General features: G+C 32.5%; 1 protein-coding gene across 2 annotated transcripts; it reads right to left on the reverse strand.

The window, feature by feature from the left end:
* Window positions 1-140: 140 nt before the first annotated feature.
* On the reverse strand, window positions 141-9,591 carry LOC101214170. 2 transcript variants are annotated; one of them, XM_011658743.2, is made up of 18 exons: window positions 8,142-9,591; window positions 7,970-8,056; window positions 7,694-7,898; window positions 7,457-7,595; window positions 6,550-6,642; window positions 6,360-6,441; window positions 6,186-6,245; window positions 6,056-6,108; window positions 5,154-5,320; window positions 2,405-2,615; window positions 2,223-2,280; window positions 2,060-2,116; window positions 1,717-1,965; window positions 1,500-1,564; window positions 1,322-1,378; window positions 1,156-1,249; window positions 925-989; window positions 141-832 (listed from the first exon to the last, which is right to left on the reverse strand). In XM_011658743.2, exons 1-18 carry the CDS (start codon window positions 9,126-9,128, stop codon window positions 829-831), a joined length of 2,733 nt encoding a protein of 910 aa, XP_011657045.1. In that variant the 5' UTR covers window positions 9,129-9,591; the 3' UTR covers window positions 141-828. The 2 variants fall into 2 exon arrangements, with proteins under 2 accessions (XP_011657045.1, XP_011657044.1); XM_011658742.2 differs by having other exon boundaries at window positions 925-1,065; window positions 8,142-9,572.
* Between the last annotated feature and the right edge of the window lie 9,566 nt (window positions 9,592-19,157).

Genomic DNA, 19,157 nt, shown 5'->3' on the forward strand with positions numbered 1-19,157 from the left:
TGACAGTCTCTCCAAAGGTTGCAGAGTTTCAACCCCCTCCTACGAAATGAATTACCGTTTAAATATTAAATTTGAACCTACAAGAGTTATCAATTCATCTTACTAACAGAACATTCTTTTAGAACAATAACTTCAAATAATGGCAAGCAGAATGTTTTATACATATTTAATATTGATATTAAACTAACAACCCAACATTTATAACTGCTATATTCAATTTCTCTCTTCAAACCCACAATCATGTTCAAATTTAAAACATTCATGATCACAGATTCAAAGAATTACATCCTCTGGATGCAAAAAAGAAAAAAAACACCCATAAAGTCATAGCAAAATACACTAGAAAAAAAACACCCATAAAGTCATAGCAAAATACACTATGGAATTTAAAGCCGAGAACAAAATTTTGGAAAGCTTTCTTTACCCAAACACTTTCTTTCTCCACAAGCCTTCACCAAACTAACTACCATCCTTTTTTGTTTTCCCTTTTTTCCTCCTGTACACTAGCAAAAAAATTTGGTTAACCCTATCATTCATCAGGGTTGTATGACCATTTTTCTGTACACCCAACAAAAAAAAAAGAGAAAAAAAGCAACACCCCTCCCCTTCCCTCCCTATGTATAGATTTCATCAGGGCAAGTGGGGTTGCTTCATTTGCTTTCCACTGCAAAAGAATTTCATCCACTGTCAGTTACCTAAGTTCTACTATGTTTCATCTTCAGCTCCCTGGGTTTGCTGCACTATTAATTACACGATATTTCGGTACTTCTTTTTGCAACATCGACGTCCCTTGGAAGATCATCATTTGGTAATGTCTCTTGAACTCCATTACCTGCAACAAGAATACAAAAGTAGTTCGTCACACCACTCTATGCTTTTTTCCTTCATCACATGCAATTTTCTATTGTGAAGATTAATGTATACCTCTTCAGGAGGTAACTTGCTAAAACCAAATTTGTTGATCCACAATGACTCTGCTTCGTCTGCAGCTGGAAGAACTAGATTCTTTACGTTCAAAAATCCTAAGAACCTCTCGATGCATGCATACAAAGATTGGAAGTAGCCCTGGAAATAGTCTTCTTAATGAGCTACGCAAGTTCATTTCTCAATGAAAGAGGAAAATCTTTTTCAATGTGAAGAACAGATGATAGCTACCTGTCCTTGAAAGTTGGTATCTGTTGCTACTAAAGGAAGCTCCGCTACTTCAGCCCCAAATATTCGAAATATTCCCACTGACACAACAGATTCACTACAAGAAAAGACAAAGATTAACTAAGTGATAAGATTCCAAAAATAAAACGCAAACTTCAAAAATTCTTACTTCACTGTTAGAACTGCACAGTATATCCCACCAAATTCTTGACCCCGGATGTTCCTCCTGCACGGCATAGAAGTGCAGAAGATTACTCTCAACAATCACTATATCAACTTCATAGCAAGATGCAGAAACTAATCATTGAGAGAATTAAAAAGGGAAAACAATGAGTACAATTCTTTACCCATAAAGCATCGACGGAATGAAGTCTCTCCCGGAGGCTGAGTCAACAATCGGATCAAAACAATCCTGGATTTATGGGAAAAAAACAAAACAGTTGGTAAGCAGAAGTAAAAAGAATAAAGAGGCCCACAAAACAATTCATATTTATCAGTGCGGCTAAGAGTTGATAAACTATAGCTTTCCTTTCTAAAGGACGATTGCTAATGATAGTCACTCACATGGAAAATAGAAACCGCCTTCGAAAGTAATGATCTAGTTTCATCAGAAGACAGCATTTTCCAATTGAGGACCCGCCATCTAATTTCAACATCGTTTATGCTTGCTGAACCCTGGTCTTCAATCTTTTTCTGAACAGAGACCAAAATAGACTCAGGCAGCTTCTCTCCTCCTAAAACCACCAACTTCTCTAGGGCAGAATGTATTCTGTTACACTCCGGACAACAAAACCATTTTCCTTGAGGAAGTTCCTGCAAGAACAGTTGTATCGAGATTTTAAAACTCAGATCACAACATTTACCACTCAAAAAGAAATCTGCAGAGAAAGATGGAACAGGGGAACACCTTCAGATCTTCCATGTTGTTTTCCTTTAAGCAACCAACATGAAACTCCTTCTCACACTGGAGAAAACATTGTCATTTGGTACTTCACAGTTAGCGAACAATGATAAAAGGAATCCTATTCATTATTAACAAAAAATTGTTAAACAAAGTTGAAAAATAATACCTGATCACAGAGAATAACAGTTCGAGGACCAAACCCTGACTTGCTAAAGTCGTGGCATCTACAACAAATGAAACTACCATTTAGAACATTTGAAGAAACATTAAGAAATAAAAACTAAAAATGTACAAATATTGAGGTGCAAAATGTGAAAAACAAGGCTCTTCCGAAGAAAAAAAATATACCTGCATAATGCACATCCACCAACTTCCACTTCCATAGTTTTGACAATTCGAATGCATCTCGTTGTTATCTGTTCAATAGGATCAACACCAGCAACCCTTCCAGCGGCAACAGCATTGGCATTGTGCTCCACAAATTTTTCCTTTTGGAACAAATTCTGGCAATATTTGCAGTACCAGATACCAGTAGGGATACATTGTAAAGGAACACAATCTGAATTGGCCAAGCACAAAAAGTCAAATGTAAATGTATATGGTTAGAATAATGGGCTTAGGTCATGTTGAAAGCCCAAGGGTAGTTACATAATTTACTTTGCACTATTTTTATTATGTTATTTAAGCAAGTGTTGCCTATAAATACTTCCACTTTGTAGCTTTATGAGTATTAGAAAATAATAAAATTATTAGAACTTGGTTTTTCTCCCTATACTAAGGTTTCCATGTAAAATTGTGTTTGTTCTTCGTCTCTATTTACGTTATCTTGTGATGTTTCTTCTTTATCTTGTGATGCATGCATACTATAGGAGGAATCTCAAAAAGGAAGTTGAGCCTTCTACTGTTCAGACGGCTCTAGTCCAAGATTCGAAACCAATAAAAGATCAAGGTATAACTAATTCCATTGACTCACATAGTAATAGTAGAATGAGTAAGAATGACAAGTCCAAGACAAATTCAACTGACTCACATACCAACAATAAGGCAAGTGAGAATGACGATTACGAGACAGCTATTCCAGATGATATGGATGGGCAGGGCAGTATTGATGGGGTCATTGTAGATAGAGAGAACAAGATTAGTGAGAATGAGGTTGTTGTTGAACATACTGAAAACGAAATTAAGTCAAACTATTCAGAAAATATCAGTAGGTATGATCCATCTCTTGATCTTCCTACTGCACTAAGGAAAAGTACTACATCCTGTACAAAGCATTCCATCTCTAATTATCTGTCATATGAGAATCTCTCACCACAGTTTAGAGCTTTTACTGTCAGTCTTGACTCTACCACAATACAAGGTGTTTACATTCAAGTACAAAGCATTCACTCAAACTTGGGGATTGATTATGCAGAGACTTTTTCTCCTGTTGCAAATGAAACACTATTAGATTTTTGTTGTCTGTTGCAATGAATAAGGATTGACCCCTATATACATGAAGCTCAATTTAATAATCAGGTTTGCAAGCTTCAAAAGTCTTTATACGGGTTAAAACAATCACCAAGAGCGTGTTTTACCACTTTCATTTAGTCTTAGAGGTACAACCCGGGGCACTCCTATCACACCTTGTTCATCAAAGTCTCCAAGACAGGGAAAATTGTAGTATTGATTCTCTATGTCGATGACATTGTGCTATCTGGGAATGACACTAATGAAATTATTAAACTAAAGAAGAAGATGGTGTTTGAGTTTAAAACCAAAGACTTGGAGAGTCTGAAGTACTTTCCCAAGATGGAGATTGCTAGATGCAAAGAAGGCATCTCAATGTCCCAAAAAATGTACACCTTTGGTTTATTAGGTGAGACAAGTGTGCTAGGATGTCGTCCTATTTATACACCAATTGAGCTCAATGCCAAACTCAAAAATTCAGGTGACAGAGTTCCTCATGAAAAAAGAAATATCAGCACCCGGTAGGAAAGTTGATTTACTTATCTCACACTAAGCCTGGCATCTCCTATGTTGTAAGCGCTGTCGATCAGTTCATGTGGCACCTTATAAGGACCACATGGAGACGGTTAATAGGGTTCTAAGCTATTTAAAAGCAACTGCTAGTAGATGTCTAAGATACAAGAAGACTGACAGAAGATGTGTTGAAGTTTATGCTGAGTCTGACTGGATAGGATCTATTGTTGATAGAAAGTTTACCTAAGGATAATGTATTTTGTGTCGGACAAACTTGTTGCCTAGAGAAGTAAGAAGTAAGGTGTTGTGACTAGAAGTAGCGCGAAAGCCAAATACAAGGCTATGAGTTTGGGGATCTACTAGGAGACCTGGCTCCAAAAGGTGTTGTCTGACCTTTGTCAAGACCAAGAGGTGCCTACGAAGCTTTTCTCTTATAACAAGACAGCCATTACCATTGACAATAACCTGGTCCAACATGATAGAACTAAACATGTGGAGATTGACAAACATTTTATCAAAGAGAAGCTTGACGATGGTAGCAGTTGCCTTCCTTACATATTCTCAAGCCAACAAATTGTTGATATCCTCACAAAGGGAGGGTTCCTCATACAAAGCTTTGATTGGTGTATTAGCAAGTTGGGTCTTTATGACATTTATGTTCCAACTTGAGTGGGAGTGTTAGAAATAATGGACTTAGGTCATATTGAAAGCTCAATGCTAGCTACGTCATTTACTTTGCCCTATTTTTAATCTGTTAATTAGGTTGCCTATAAATACTTCCCCTTTGTACCTTTATGAGTATTATAAAATCATTAGCACCTAGTTTTTCTCCTTGTACCAAGGTTTCCACGTAAATTTGTGTTTGTTCTTTGTCTCTACTTTCAATATATATACTTACCATATGGAAATAATTGTATTCTGCATTACCGAGTGCTGTGATGCATAAATGCAACAGCAGTACATCTTAATATTTTGATCATGAGACTTATATTTATGAAAGAGTAATCAGTCAACAAATATACCGAAAGAGGAGAGAGGAAAGAGGAGAGAGGAAAGAGAGAGACAGCAGAGATCTCAAAATTTTGTGAAGAAACTACCATTAAGATACGACATTTTTAACAGGAAGAGTAATCACCTCTATGAAAAGACCTGGGGCAGCCATCACAACACAGCAGATCCCCTCCATCTGCACAAATGCTACACAAGTCATCGTTATCAGTCAACGAGAACTTCCGTCCTTTCGATAGAGATATGGACAACTCATGCAGAGACACCCCATTTGATGTGTAAATGTGCAAATATCTGCAAAGGAGGGTACACTATGCCAAGTCAATGCAAAACCAATTATATCCACTAAACGATAATATACTGTAAACAAAACTTTTATTTCATATTTCATGCAAAATATTTCTATTATTCATATACAATGATGTGTGAAAATTACTAAGAGCACAAGCTGGGTAAGATACATTAATTACTTAAAAGTAGGCTTGGAGACATTATTATTTCTCTTAATCTTCTTTATTTCTTTTCAATTTTTAGACCATAACATTTGTTAGCTATTTTTTATGAGAACATAGCCGTTTGTGAACTATTACTTCATGCTCGTTTCTCAATCCTAAAAAACACCCCAAATACTATATACAACTGTTAGAAACAACAAAATCTAATTTCTTCTTCTCATTCCAATTGTCAATATAGAGAAAACCTTATCTCATCATTTTTCACCTGTAAATTGCATAAATAATGTTTTTATAATAAAACTACAACACTAAAGGTTAGAATATTATATTTAAAATTTAATTATCATGAAAACTCAGTTTTTTCTTAGTTTTCTATTAAAAAAACAAGTAACAATTAACAATGCATGTTTGTTTCCCTTTTTAAAAGAGAGACAAAAAAGAGTAATCTGAAACAAGAAAAGAGATCGTGAACACAGTGGCCCTCTAATAAGAACGTGATGTTGTCCTTTCACTATTTTAATTATATAAAAATTGCAGGATAAATTATATCAAAATAAACTAGACAAATACTCACGGTTTGCGCCTTGATGCCCAACCAGCATGAGCTTCAAATTGTGAGGGACTAACCTACTCATTAAGCAGAAGCCAAATCAAAACTCTAGTAAACCTTCAGAATCAGAAATGTTTCAGCAGAAGAAAAGTACCTCAGAATTGCAGCAGCTACAAAAAATACCAGATCCCTTTTTATACCCAACCAACAATTTCTGCAAAATAAGAATTAGATGAACTATACATAACATGAAAATTATTAGTAAGAACTAATTGGTTACTAGTCTATGGTTAAAAATAAATAAATGATGAAAAGAAATATGAAATACCTGCCCACGGGCATAGTATGCAACTTCAGTTCCATCAGGTAATATATCTTCCTCAAACACTAACTTATGCAATCTTAGATCCCTGTTTGAAAGATACCAGAAAATGTCAACGAGATAAACTATAACGAAAAGGAAATAAATAGAGTACATCCAAGTGGCACAAGAATTTAATAAGGAACAAATCACTAACTTTCTAGTTATTCTTCCATGAATTTTACCACGAGTCGAAACACTCTTCGTTATAGTGTCAGATGACTTGGAAAGTACATTAGGTTTTGGAGTTCTGCCAAAAACAGACATAAGAAATAGAATTTTAGAATACATCAGCGCAAGAAGTACAATAGCGGTCCAAGATAAAATATGCAACATTTTGAATTTTGATTCCAGAAACCAATAAACCATAAAACATAATGAGATGATCCGCCCAAAACTCTTTCATGTAATAGTGTGATAAGGATAGTAAATCTATTGCCTAGAAATACATGCAACAGAGTATGATTTCAAGGAACTTATATATCGTGAGACAACCAAAATTCTACAAATTAATACTGATGTTTCATATCATTGTTAAAAGAAAATCCGTGATTCCAGAGAGAGGAAAATCCATCCATTTACATGTGCATTAGCAAACCATAAGAACTTGATGAGTCGAGTTTGAAAGGGCAAACAGAGGTGTAATAGACAATAGTAATACTGGAAGTAGCAACAAACAGTTCTTTCACCGCCATGAAATTCACTCAATGAAATAACACATTGAATAAAATTATAAAACATAGACATGTACCATTGAGAATCTATTTAATTTAAATACTTATAGAAAATTGATGATGGAGACTAAAATAGATCTTATTCTTTGACTGAGATAATATCGGACCTACTTCCTTTTATTCACCTTTGGTGCAATTTATTCAACAAAAAAGAAAACCCAAAACCCTTCCCATCGTGTCATATTCCAAATTCTAAATGTTCGTTGATAAAAATTTCTAAAAGCATCAAATGAAGCTAAGAATTGCTAATTACCAAAAAAGTAGCAACATTTGTTTATATTGTTGTCACAAAACACTAAATGGAAAAAGCATCAGAATCAGTAAAAACACCTGTCTTTACTAAAGACTATAGGAGTGGGGCTGGGGCTGGGGCTCGGGCTCGGGCTTGAGCTAACCTGAGGCTTCTTTGAATCCATGCATGAACAGCAAAGTAGCATGGCAATACCAGTGTCTGATTCAGGAATTCGACCTACAATGTAATGAGTTAAATATGTAAATATTTGACTGTTGGGTGTAGCAACCAAGTAGATAAACTGCATGACAAGCTAACCAAAAATAAAAAGCAACCTTTGCAATTCAAGCAGATAGCAGTTCTCTTTACCAAGGAACGACCAATTGCACTTTGGATGAATTCTTCTGTCTGGTCAAAAGAAAAATTTTGGCATGCATTCATGATATCCCGGAGGGTATTCCCAGTCTCCAAGTAAATGTACTCTGGTGGACGTTTATTTGAGCTACCGGCATGTAGTTCAAATAAAGTAGGAGAAACAACCTGCATTATTCAGATATGAATTAAAAAAATCCTCGAACATTTTCATGTATCTAACCATAAACAAAACTTACTTCTTTTCCTTTGCAGTTGTTACAGAAACAAATTATCCCAGAGCCACTGATTACTCCTCCAAGCCCAGTTTCTCCTAGTGCTTTGATCTACAACGAGTCAGCAGAAGAAGGTAAGACAAAAGAGACATTTTAGTTGACAAAAATTGGAAGCTAATACAATTTGAACCAATACCTTAGAACCTCTGATGTATCTTACTCGAAGTCCCTCCAAAATACCTGTATCCAGAAGGTCTTTTAACTTGGCGGGAAACTTCTTAGCAGACACTTTCTTCAGCTTTGTCTTTCCAATCTTCACCGGAGGTGTAGCTAAGGGGCCAGGAATATCCTCAGGTTTGGTTTCAGTATCATTCGTGATTACTTGCATTGCCACACCCGTATTACATTTTGAAAGATGTTCTAAGGACGTGGGCTCCACATTCTGTTTTAAGGCCGAACGAGTAAACCTCTTGCGAGGCTGCTGAAACATCTTCTTTCCCAACTGACCATTAACATCAATGATCGACTTCGACCCATTAGCTGCTTCCTCTGAGGAAACATTTTTACCCGCCTTCCCTAAATCCGCACATGTCGAAAGCTCTTCAGATTCATTCCTCAAGGTTTCCTTAGATTCTTCCTCATACGAGGGATCCACTTTTACATCGACCAATTCGCTGTGTATTGCTAAATCCACAGTACGATGGCTGCTTGGATCCTCACTATCCAATAGTTCCTCCTTCGATTCTTCTATACGAATTGCATCCAATTTCTCGTCCTTAGTTCCAGTATCACCCGTAGATTCATCAACCTGACTCTTGGGTTCTTCATCGCTTATAAGGTCTACAATATCACTCTTGGCTTCCTCTTCACTCATTGAATCCGCCATGTCCTCCATTATCTTCACCTTCTCAACCTCCCCCACCTCGCAACTCCTTAACTGGGCAGCCTCATCCGATTCCTCATCTTCCTCCTCACCTTCTTTGGCCTCCATCGTCCCTAACCCCTTTAACCTCTTCGGGGTGGGACTCTCCGGAATCGCATTATGTAACTTCGTGGAACGAGTCCGACCTAATGATCCACAAATCGTCGATTGAACTTTCAAAGCAAATGCAAACTCACGCTTCAGACCAGTCCGGACTCGTGATAACACCACGAACTCATCCGGAGCCGTACCGTTCGCCATATACCATATAGATCAATTAACCCCCCTCAAATTATTCCAGTTATACAGATTTCAAAAATGAATTATCAAACTAAAACAAGAACACAATAACGGTAACGTAATACATCCCTGACGCCTGTGATTGATTAGATTTCAATGACGTTACCAATCGGATAACCCCAGATAAACAAACCAATTATGATTTCATTCTTTTGATGAAACAACGCAGCAGATAGGAGAACATGAAAGGAAAAAAAACACACACGCACGCAAACTCAAAAAAAACGAAACAAAAACTAGGGTTTGCTGAACGTCGTGATTTGATATTTTGGGTTAGGAAAGAAGGAGAAAAGAATGGAGGGCACTGAGTCGGTTTCTTGGAAGAAGGTAAAACGAAAAAGGGAGAAGACAGAACCAGTTTTTGATAATACCGAAGATGGCCTTAGATAGACGACGGCGTAAAATGATTAGGGTAATTAAACGACGTAGTATAGGTGAATGTTGTTGAGGGTAATTTGGTAAGTGAAAATAAACAGAAACGCAATTGCTTCGACCACGCAGCTCCACGTTGTAAAATAAATATTTGTTTATTTTTGTGTGAAAAGAAGTTTTTTGAAAAACGAGAATTTTCGCGGCTTAGACCTGAAGAGGATCTTTACATACACATAGAAAGAATCGCGTGCCACCCAATCACAGCTTGCCAAATATATATTTTCTTTTTTAATTTTCTAATATCCGCCGTGGAATTCGCGGGAGATTTACCGGAACTGGGCCGGATTCACAGTTGGGATGTATAAGGCCCATTTCACGAATATATGAACCTCAACCGTCTTGGTTCGGGTCGGTTTACCTTCAGCTACCGTCCACTCGAATCAGACCGCTCCGGTTCGGTATTGGGCTTACATGTAAATTATCTCATTTCTTTTAGTCATATTAAACCTAAAATAGTTCAAATGTTGAATTTATTACTCTATGTGGTTCTTGTAAATATGTTGACTTTTTATTATAGGTTTAGGTTTAATATTCTTTCCTTCTTGGCTAAATAAAAACGAATAGCTATTCTCATCTCGTTTTATTAATGTGTTATGTTATAGTAAACTTCTAAATTAACAATTAAAATTTTAAATTTTCTTTAAATTAAATAAAGGTAACGACACATAAGTAAACATGAAATGATATAGAATTCTTTATTTTCACATTTGGGCAGAAAACGTACTATTTAAGTGGTTTTAAAAAATAAACAAAATCCACTCTACATAAATTTCAAGATGTTTTTCCAAAGCAAAAACTTATTTCCACTCTAATTCTAGTAACTCGTACTAACGTGTTTTTCAACAAAAATGGATGGAATGGTATATTAATATCAAGATTTTGAGGTTGGTAATGTACTATTGATGTCAATTAAACTTTCTTAAATTTAAAAATTATTGTCGATATTCATTGAATTTAATGATGCTGAATCGACTCCGTAGTTATCTATATAGAAAGTTGAGGAAAGTAATTTGGACTAAGGATAGAATTTTATTATTGTCATTCAAAATCCATGGATTACTTTGATGGTTTTGGCTTTCTATAATAAATTAAATTAATTTGATAATTGAGGTAGGGTTGAATCTTTAATCAATAATTTATTGCTCTATAAACTCTACAATTAGTGTATGATGCAATATTTCTATTTCCTTTAAATCAAATATAGCATGTCAATTATTTACATATAATACTTATCTTCTGTCGTGTTTCAATTAATGTTTACGTGGATTCGTGGATTCGTTAATGTATACTTTGAACAAATCTTTAATAGAAACATGAATATAACAATGATATAAAATAAACACAAAATAACAATAAATACATGTTTAATTGAGATTAGATGTTCAATCATTCATACATGTTTCCTCTTATACTAAAAGAACAAGTAACTTGTTTTTCAAATTTATTTTTTCAAACTCAAACCATTTTATCAACGGATTTCAATTAAATAAAAATCAGGTCATATCAAAATGCTTATAAGACACGTCAAAATTTTAGATTATATGAATGTTTACCGGTTGCTAAAAATGGTTGAAAAGCATTTTCCAAAAAAAAAAAATTCACAAATTTATTTATTTTCAGTCCAAATCAAAAGGCGTTTGTATTACTCTTTTACTTATATAGTATTTTTATCCTCCAACATGATTCTACATGCAAAATCTACTTTAATAAACTTATACCACTTTATTTTCTTTTTATTTTTTGTCTTAAGCTAAACCCATGCAAGATAAACTTCAGATCTAGTACATAATTTAATAACTATTTTTATCTTAATATTCAATAACCATGATTATATATTTCAATATTGACAATTAAAAAGTAAAATTTAAACTAAAATCTTCATTTACTCGAAGAAAAAAGATCACACAAGTTCACAAAAAAAAGATTCAAATTCGAGTATCAAAAGGATCCTCCATAGTTTGATGTACACCCCCAAGTAGTTGAGGGAAAATATGAATAGTTTTGAACAAATAGAACGGAATCACATCTGAAAAGATGAAATAGAGAGAAAAAAAAGTCGATCTTATTTTTCTCTGAATTTATTTTATAAATTATTTCCCATTTATTAACCAACCAAATCAAACTTCCCAAAAACAAAAAAAAAAAAACTAAAATATTGCACTCAGATTTCCATCACAGCTGAGAGACGTCACAAATTCACATCCAATAAATTAAAAGCCACAACACAAAAATGCATATTTATTTTTGAAACATTAAAGTCAACAAGTAGTGATAATTAGCAGAAAGAAAAGACGAAGAAAAAAAAGGATAATCAACCTGGGAATTGAGAGGAAATTCCAAAGGTATAAAAATGCCAAAAGGATTAGAATTGCCCTGCAAACAATAGCTAGCTAGACTTCAGCTGCTGCTTTAGCCCCCACTTCAACTACTTTTCCTCCGCCACCTCCGACCGCCGTTACCTGAGATATGTATCGATTAAAACACTACGGCTAGTCATAAAGAGGCGGGCGAGGCGATGGGCGCCGGCGCCACCGGTGGTTGTGTTGGAAGGAGAGATTATTAAAAAGGTGAGAGAGGGGTAGTGGGTTTGTTGTAGAGAAGAGTTATTGGTTTGAAGCATCTTGGAGGGTATATGCGTCAGTTCCTCGCATGGAAACAGGGGACTTGTCGCATCGGTCACTTCTGTTCCCTGTATAGTTTAGAATGTAACTGAGAAAAATAAATGGGTTTCAAAGGCTGGATCCGGTCACCCGGTTGTGACCCATTATTCGGGTTTTGTATTTTGAAACACAAGATTGTCTACTCACGTCACGTGCGCTATCTCCTAACTCAACTCACCCAACGTGCGCATTTCTCCTTCTTCTTATTATTATTCCTTTTAAATGGAAATTTAAAACTAATTTATTCTCCTTTCTTTTCTATCATTTATTCCCAACTAAATATCAATTTCTTTTTAATAAATGTATTTTGTAAAATTGAACTTTTCAATACAATCTCTATTTACTCTTTGGATGTTTTTTCTCAAATAAGTTTCATAAATTTAATGTAATTGAAATGAATATTTAAAAAACTTGTAGTTTTCTTTTCCTTTTTGACATACTTTTCTTGGATAATTTTGTAGTAAAATCTTGATGGTTATGATTTTGATTTTTTATTTTTGTATAAAAATAATAGAATTTAAAAATCTTATATATATATATATATATATTTATCTTTTTTAAATAGTTTCAATTTCAAATTATAATTCTAAAACTTTTTTCCTATTTTCCAAATTGAAACATTTTTATTTTTCCATTTCTCTGGTGGGCCGAATTTTCTTCTTACTCAAAATTACGAATTTTGTGTAGATAGGCTGTAGTAAAACGACAAATAATTCGTTACCGGCCCATTATTAGAGAAAATATGGGCCAATGAAGGTCCCTATGTGCGCACAAGTTATACAAGGTTAGTTTCGGACGACAAGTCGCGGCACCCACCATACGAGCTCAGACGACACGTAGTTTCAGTAAAATTACTGGATTGAAAATTCAATCTTCTCTCTTTTTTTAGTACTAAAATGTCCTTTTTAATTCCACAAAAAGGAAAACTGTAATCCACATTTATTGAAAGATTTTTTTAATTTTTTTTCTAAAATTTGAGTTTAATTTTCATTACATATGGTTAAATTTTAGTTTTTATTTAGTTATTAGATTATATATTTTACAAATTTACCTTTAGGATGTTGTCAATGCTCACCTTACTACGTGACATTGACATTAATTTAACTAATTTAAAATATTTATGGCGTGACATTTTCTTAATTAATAATAACAGTTACGAAAAATGAGTGGATTCTATCTATCAGTAACACATTTATTTATTTTTAAATAGCTAGCATACAACAACAATAACTTATTAAAAAGCGAATATTTAATAAAAAAAATCAACGTTAAAGATGTAAGTGTTAAAGTGTTCGGTTGAAAGAAATCTCAAAACTCGAAAGAAAAAATTTAATATCTACGAACAAAAATAACAATTTTAACTTAAAATCACAAATTCAAATATAAAATTTTGAAACATAGGAACAAAATTAATAGAAATTCATACTCAAAACTTAGAGGTTAAAAAATGTATTTCATGTCATAAATATATTGCTAACTGCTACAAAATTTAACAAATAACGAGTAATGGTAAAAATCCAAAAGAAAAATGTGAGATAAAAATGACAATAAACATGCGAAAATGATTACTCATATAGAACTCAAAGATCAAACTACAACTTGCAAGCTAAGTAATAAGTAGTACTCTCGAATTTCAAACTAATAACCATGGTAAACGCTAATAGAAGTTTACACATTATTTTACATATATTATGAAACAACATCTCACAGTTTACTATTGGCAACACATTAATTATACTCGATGAGGCAAAACGTTCCATACTATTTAGGTACATACAAGTAAGGTGCAAATTATTGGACCATAAATTGACAGAAGATAAATTATTTTCCTAATTCTTTTTATTCTCGATGTAAATGATAAAAGAGAGACATAAAGATAGATATAGGTGGCATGAGAAATGAACAACTATATGCTATTTAGAAGTGATGTTAAATAAATGAAATAGAGATTGGAGAAGTGTGCGTTTATTAGGGGAGAGTGTGTCGCGAGTCACGCCCGCGTCGTCGCTATGGCAAGTGACCGGTCGGCCACTTCTCACAATCAAATCCGGAGGGTTTTGTGGCCAAACGCGTGGCCGTATATATTGGAAAATTTTGTTTTCTTTTTATTATTTTGATTTGACTAATCAAATCCCCATTTTCTTTTTCTTTTTTATTCTTTTTTTCCCCTTAAAGGCTTAAACCCCATGAAAATAATTAATTAAATAACTCATTTACTTTTCCTTTTTTTAACCTTTTCATTTCCACCACTCAACTTTCCTGTTCATCCGTACCAAAATAATTTTCTTCTGGTTTCAAACAAATAAATTCTGCTCAAATCACACGTTGTATATATGGTAATGCAATGATGTAAAATATTAAATGTTAGGATGTCATAATCTTTAAACTTTATCAGTAAATTTATTGTTTTCTTACAATACATTGTTACCATTTATACTTTTGATATAAAAATATAATAATTGGTAATCACATTTACTATAGTTAAAATTTTCACTTTTAATTTAAACACACAACTTAGTCAGCATACACGTTTATTTAACAAACTAAAATGTCTACTCTGATTCATAATTGTAGCAAATTTTATGAAAGTGTATGCAAAGTCTACCATTTTTTTCCTTTTTTTTTTTATTTTATTGATTTAAAAAGTACAAAAATTTAGGTTGATTGTGAGGCGAAACATAGTCATGACCTTGTTGTACTATCTCTTCCTTTCCCTTTTATAATCCATGCATTGCTAAACCTTTGATTGATATCTATTATTATACACTTCCTTTTACCTTATTGTACATAGTCATGACCTTATCGTACTCTTCCTTTCCCTTTTATAAACCATGCATTGTCAAATCTTGATTGATATCTATTATATGTTTGTATGATGCTCACTTTTTTTATTAACAAATGAAATTAAAACACACACACACACACACAAGATTAATAAAGGAGAGAAGAAAATGATAGGAAGAGTGCTAGAATAATAGGGTGGCCAAACTATGGCATGCATGAATAATACCGATTCTCATTTCTTTTTTCTTTTTCAATAGTACATATGAAATCTATTAAATCAAATGTAAAAATAAATAATTGTTAAAAATTGAACGTTGACAAAATATTTACACTTCAAACAAAAATCATATTTAACAAACTTTGTCTTTTAGTAGGTTTGTTTTATAGAGAGTGTAAATAATTTGTCAATTTTTTTCTATTTTGGAAAAAATCTAGATTTGTCACATCAACAACTACAACATTCATATTTCATATAACTATATTTATAAGTTTGCTACTCAAAGTCTATCGTTATTATATATATGTATGTTGAACTTTTACTTATTATAAAAAGTTGGCAAAACATCTTAAGATATCAAAATATCACATAAAAAGAATTGGTCTATACTGCAAATCTCTAGTTAAGGTTATAGATTCGTAAATAGCGCATTATTGTATTTGATCTATTAAATATATATATTGAAATTTTACTTAATATAAAAAAGTAGGCAAATTAAACACATCTTGCAAAATTTTCGATAGAATTTCTCAAATTCCATTAGATGAAGAGTATAAGTTAATAATTGGAAAAATATATACGAGAAAAAAACCGATCTATACTTCAAATCTCTAGTTAAGGTTATAGACAATTCATATGTAGTGTATTATTGTATTCAATCTATTAAATATTATTTAAAAACTAGTTTAATTGACATTCGCTCTTTTTCAATTATTCCACATAAACTAATTATAGAGAGATTCATTTGAACTTGATAATCCATCCTATGACGTAATATATGCCAAAAAAACATATTAAAATAATATGGATGATAACGATCATTTCTTAAAAAGAAAACCAATAATTAGAGTTTATAATAATATAAAACTATACATATACAATATAATTTTGTGCAAAAACAACACATTTTTCTTATTTAAATTTCCTTGAGATTAGCATAGGAAAGCAATAGCACCACTTTGCTGCAAGAAAATGAGAGGTTGGTTCCTTAACTTATAATGCATCAACCAAAAGAAAACTATCAACAACACAAAAATCAGAAAACTAATTAAGGCAACAATATAGAATGATATATATATATTGGAAAATGAATGATAGTTCTTACTATACAATCTAAAATTTATAAAAAGAAAAAAAAGGAAAAGGGGTTGTTGGTTGAAGGATATAGTTTAGTTTGCTTGCTTTTTTCCCTTTCACTTTAGCTTCTTTCCACTCATTTCCTTAGACATCAAATTTTAGGTGAGAGAGATGAGAACAAAAATAATAAATTAATGGTTGAGAGAAAATTGAAATCCCACTTTTAATTAATAACATTTAGCTTCAAATTTGATTTTATTAGGGGGAAAAAATAGGTCATGAGAGTCTATCTATGTGGTGTGTGTGTGTGACAGATTTGTGAGATGATAATTTTAGTGATTAAGCATAAATTAATGCAAATTAGGTATGAATACTAAGAATGTTTTGGAGGGATTAATAAGGTCTTAATTATTTTTATTAATGACTTTAAGACTTGGGTTAGTCTCCTAATTTGGGAAATATAATTAATCCATTTCCCACACACTTTAACTAAATTAGTTTGCCAAATCAAAGTTATATACTTTATTAACAATTCCAAAGCCATTTTTTTTGCAAACTCTTTATACCTTACCAATGATCATTTTCTTTTTCTCACTTTAATAATTGAAAACCCATCTTAATTATATGCATTTTAATCCTTTTTGGATCAAATCCACTTTGGCTTTCCACATTTTCTTAGCAAACTATGACAACCCATTTATTTTCTTTGATAATTTGAACTATTGGTTTCTTTAGAATATTGTACCAAGCTCACATTTTTATTTAGATCGGTGAGGGTTGATCTAAAGGCTTCATTTCATATGTCTTTGTTCATCAAACTTCGAGGCTCAACCTTAGTTAAGGATGGATCGAGAAGATTGGTTTGGACTTTTAACCAAAATCCATCTTTTCAAGTCTAAATTGGCTACAATAAACTTAAGCCCATCGGACAGAGAAGGTCGGTTGTGACCTTATCCTTGGCTGAAGTTGAGGCTAATCATACTATTTTGGCTCAAAGTCTAGTCAGCCATTTCCCTTAAAGCCTATGTTATCCTCTTGGCTCAATTGCTTCTCTTTGTTATAGCTTTTTAATTATATTGGTGTGATGATCAAATTTTCCCTTGTTATGTCGTTTTTACCTTTGATTATAGAGTCCACCTCTAAGATGTTGTTATCTAAATTTGGTAGGAATGATAAATTTGTAATAATCGAATAATATCAAACCAAAAAACTATTTAGCATTAATGTGATATATACTTTCCATCAACGTTGTTTTGACGATCAACATAATAAACGGTTGGGATGACTTGAGCTTTTCACTCATAGCAAAAGCCAAAAAAAAAAGAGAAGACATTTTGAAGGAAAAGTAATAGATTGTTGATTTTAATTTGTGAAAGAAGTTTACATGAAAAGACTCGTAAATGAGTCTCCAAATTACGGTCGAGTAGAAGTGGTTGCACCTAAAAAGAAATAACTTTTTAATACTCTTTTCTCTTCCATATTGTAACCAAAAGTTTGTTATATTATTTACGTTACAAAATTAGGAAGCAACTAACTTATCGCGATATAACATTAATATCACACCATTTTTACTTGTAAGACAATGAATTATTTATCCTCCACTATGCAACACAACACAACACAACGACCAGTATTAAGTCATAACAAAAACATAATTATTCTCGTTTAATTAAATATATTCCACTAAGTAGATCTTGTATATATAAGATTGGATAAAATTTAAACAAACACGTCGTTTATTAACTAGTTAAAAGATATGAAGATAAATATAAGGTAAGTTGCCGTTAGAGTTGTCTAGAATTGATATATACACAAAAGTGAATGATTTTTGATTAGATATGTCACCGATGTACCTACTTAGCAATGTTCTCTCTTTTAACTTTTGATGAGTTAGCCTCCTGAAAGAGAAGCAATATGTCTGATAAGCAAGAAAATAATTTGACGTTTAATAATGGGCCTAATTTGGGGGGCACATACCCTACAAAGTTTGTCATACATATCAACACTATACTATAGTTTCTTAATTAAGTTCCTTTCTAATTAACCAATTAAGTTGCAAAAATATATATTATTTCTAGATCGTTAACATGTTTATCATATTCTTAATTCTTAATTAAGGATCTGAAGCTAGATTGAAGAATGTTACGTATGTTCACAAAAAAGGATAGAAAACTATTCAATTAGGCTACCTACGATCTTACTAGATGTATGAGAGAAACATATTTTAGATTTATATCTACTTTTATATTCAAGACACGAATATTTACTATTATATATATGTGTGAGTCACATTGAATATTTTCTTTTAAAAAATAGTCACGATAATCATAAACATGAATTAATTATTGTGTCCTGATACATATGTAGGATCGATATATTCACCATTGATCTTTTTCCTAATTATTAGATATGCGACATAACTTGTAAGGAATGATAATTAAATATCTAACAATATTTTCATTGCTAAAAAAATATTTGTTATGAGATCGATAGACTAAGAAAACAAAAAAACGTAAAGCAATATAAAAACAACGCATATGTTTACACTGTTTATTAACAATATATCAGCTACATACACACTGACAAATTAAAAACCAATTTATTAATAAAAATAATTCAAAGATAATGAGTTTATATATATATAATCAATTTTTCTAAATTCGTGAATAATATAAACATGCAAGATTATTGAATACTGATCAAGGCATTCCAACAATATTGAAAATATAGATACCAAGATTCGAAGAAACTTCAAAATAAGAAATATTTTCGTACGATGTGTGTAAATTTTATTTTTTTAATTTGAACTTTTCATCTTTT

The sequence above is a fragment of the Cucumis sativus genome, chromosome 6 (assembly GCF_000004075.3).
Source record: "Cucumis sativus cultivar 9930 chromosome 6, Cucumber_9930_V3, whole genome shotgun sequence".
Classification (NCBI taxonomy): Eukaryota; Viridiplantae; Streptophyta; class Magnoliopsida; order Cucurbitales; family Cucurbitaceae; genus Cucumis; species Cucumis sativus.

Excerpts from the sequence above, each read along its gene's own strand:
- LOC101214170 (XM_011658742.2), bottom strand. The coding sequence starts at position 9,128 with ATGGCGAACGGTACGGCTCCGGATGAGTTCGTGGTGTTATCACGAGTC. Across the intron at positions 8,057-8,141 it reads GATACATCAGAGGTTCTAAG|ATCAAAGCACTAGGAGAAAC; the intron begins GTATTGGTTCAA and ends GACTCGTTGTAG. Across the intron at positions 1,066-1,155 it reads ATACCAACTTTCAAGGACAG|GGCTACTTCCAATCTTTGTA; the intron begins GTAGCTATCATC and ends GACTATTTCCAG.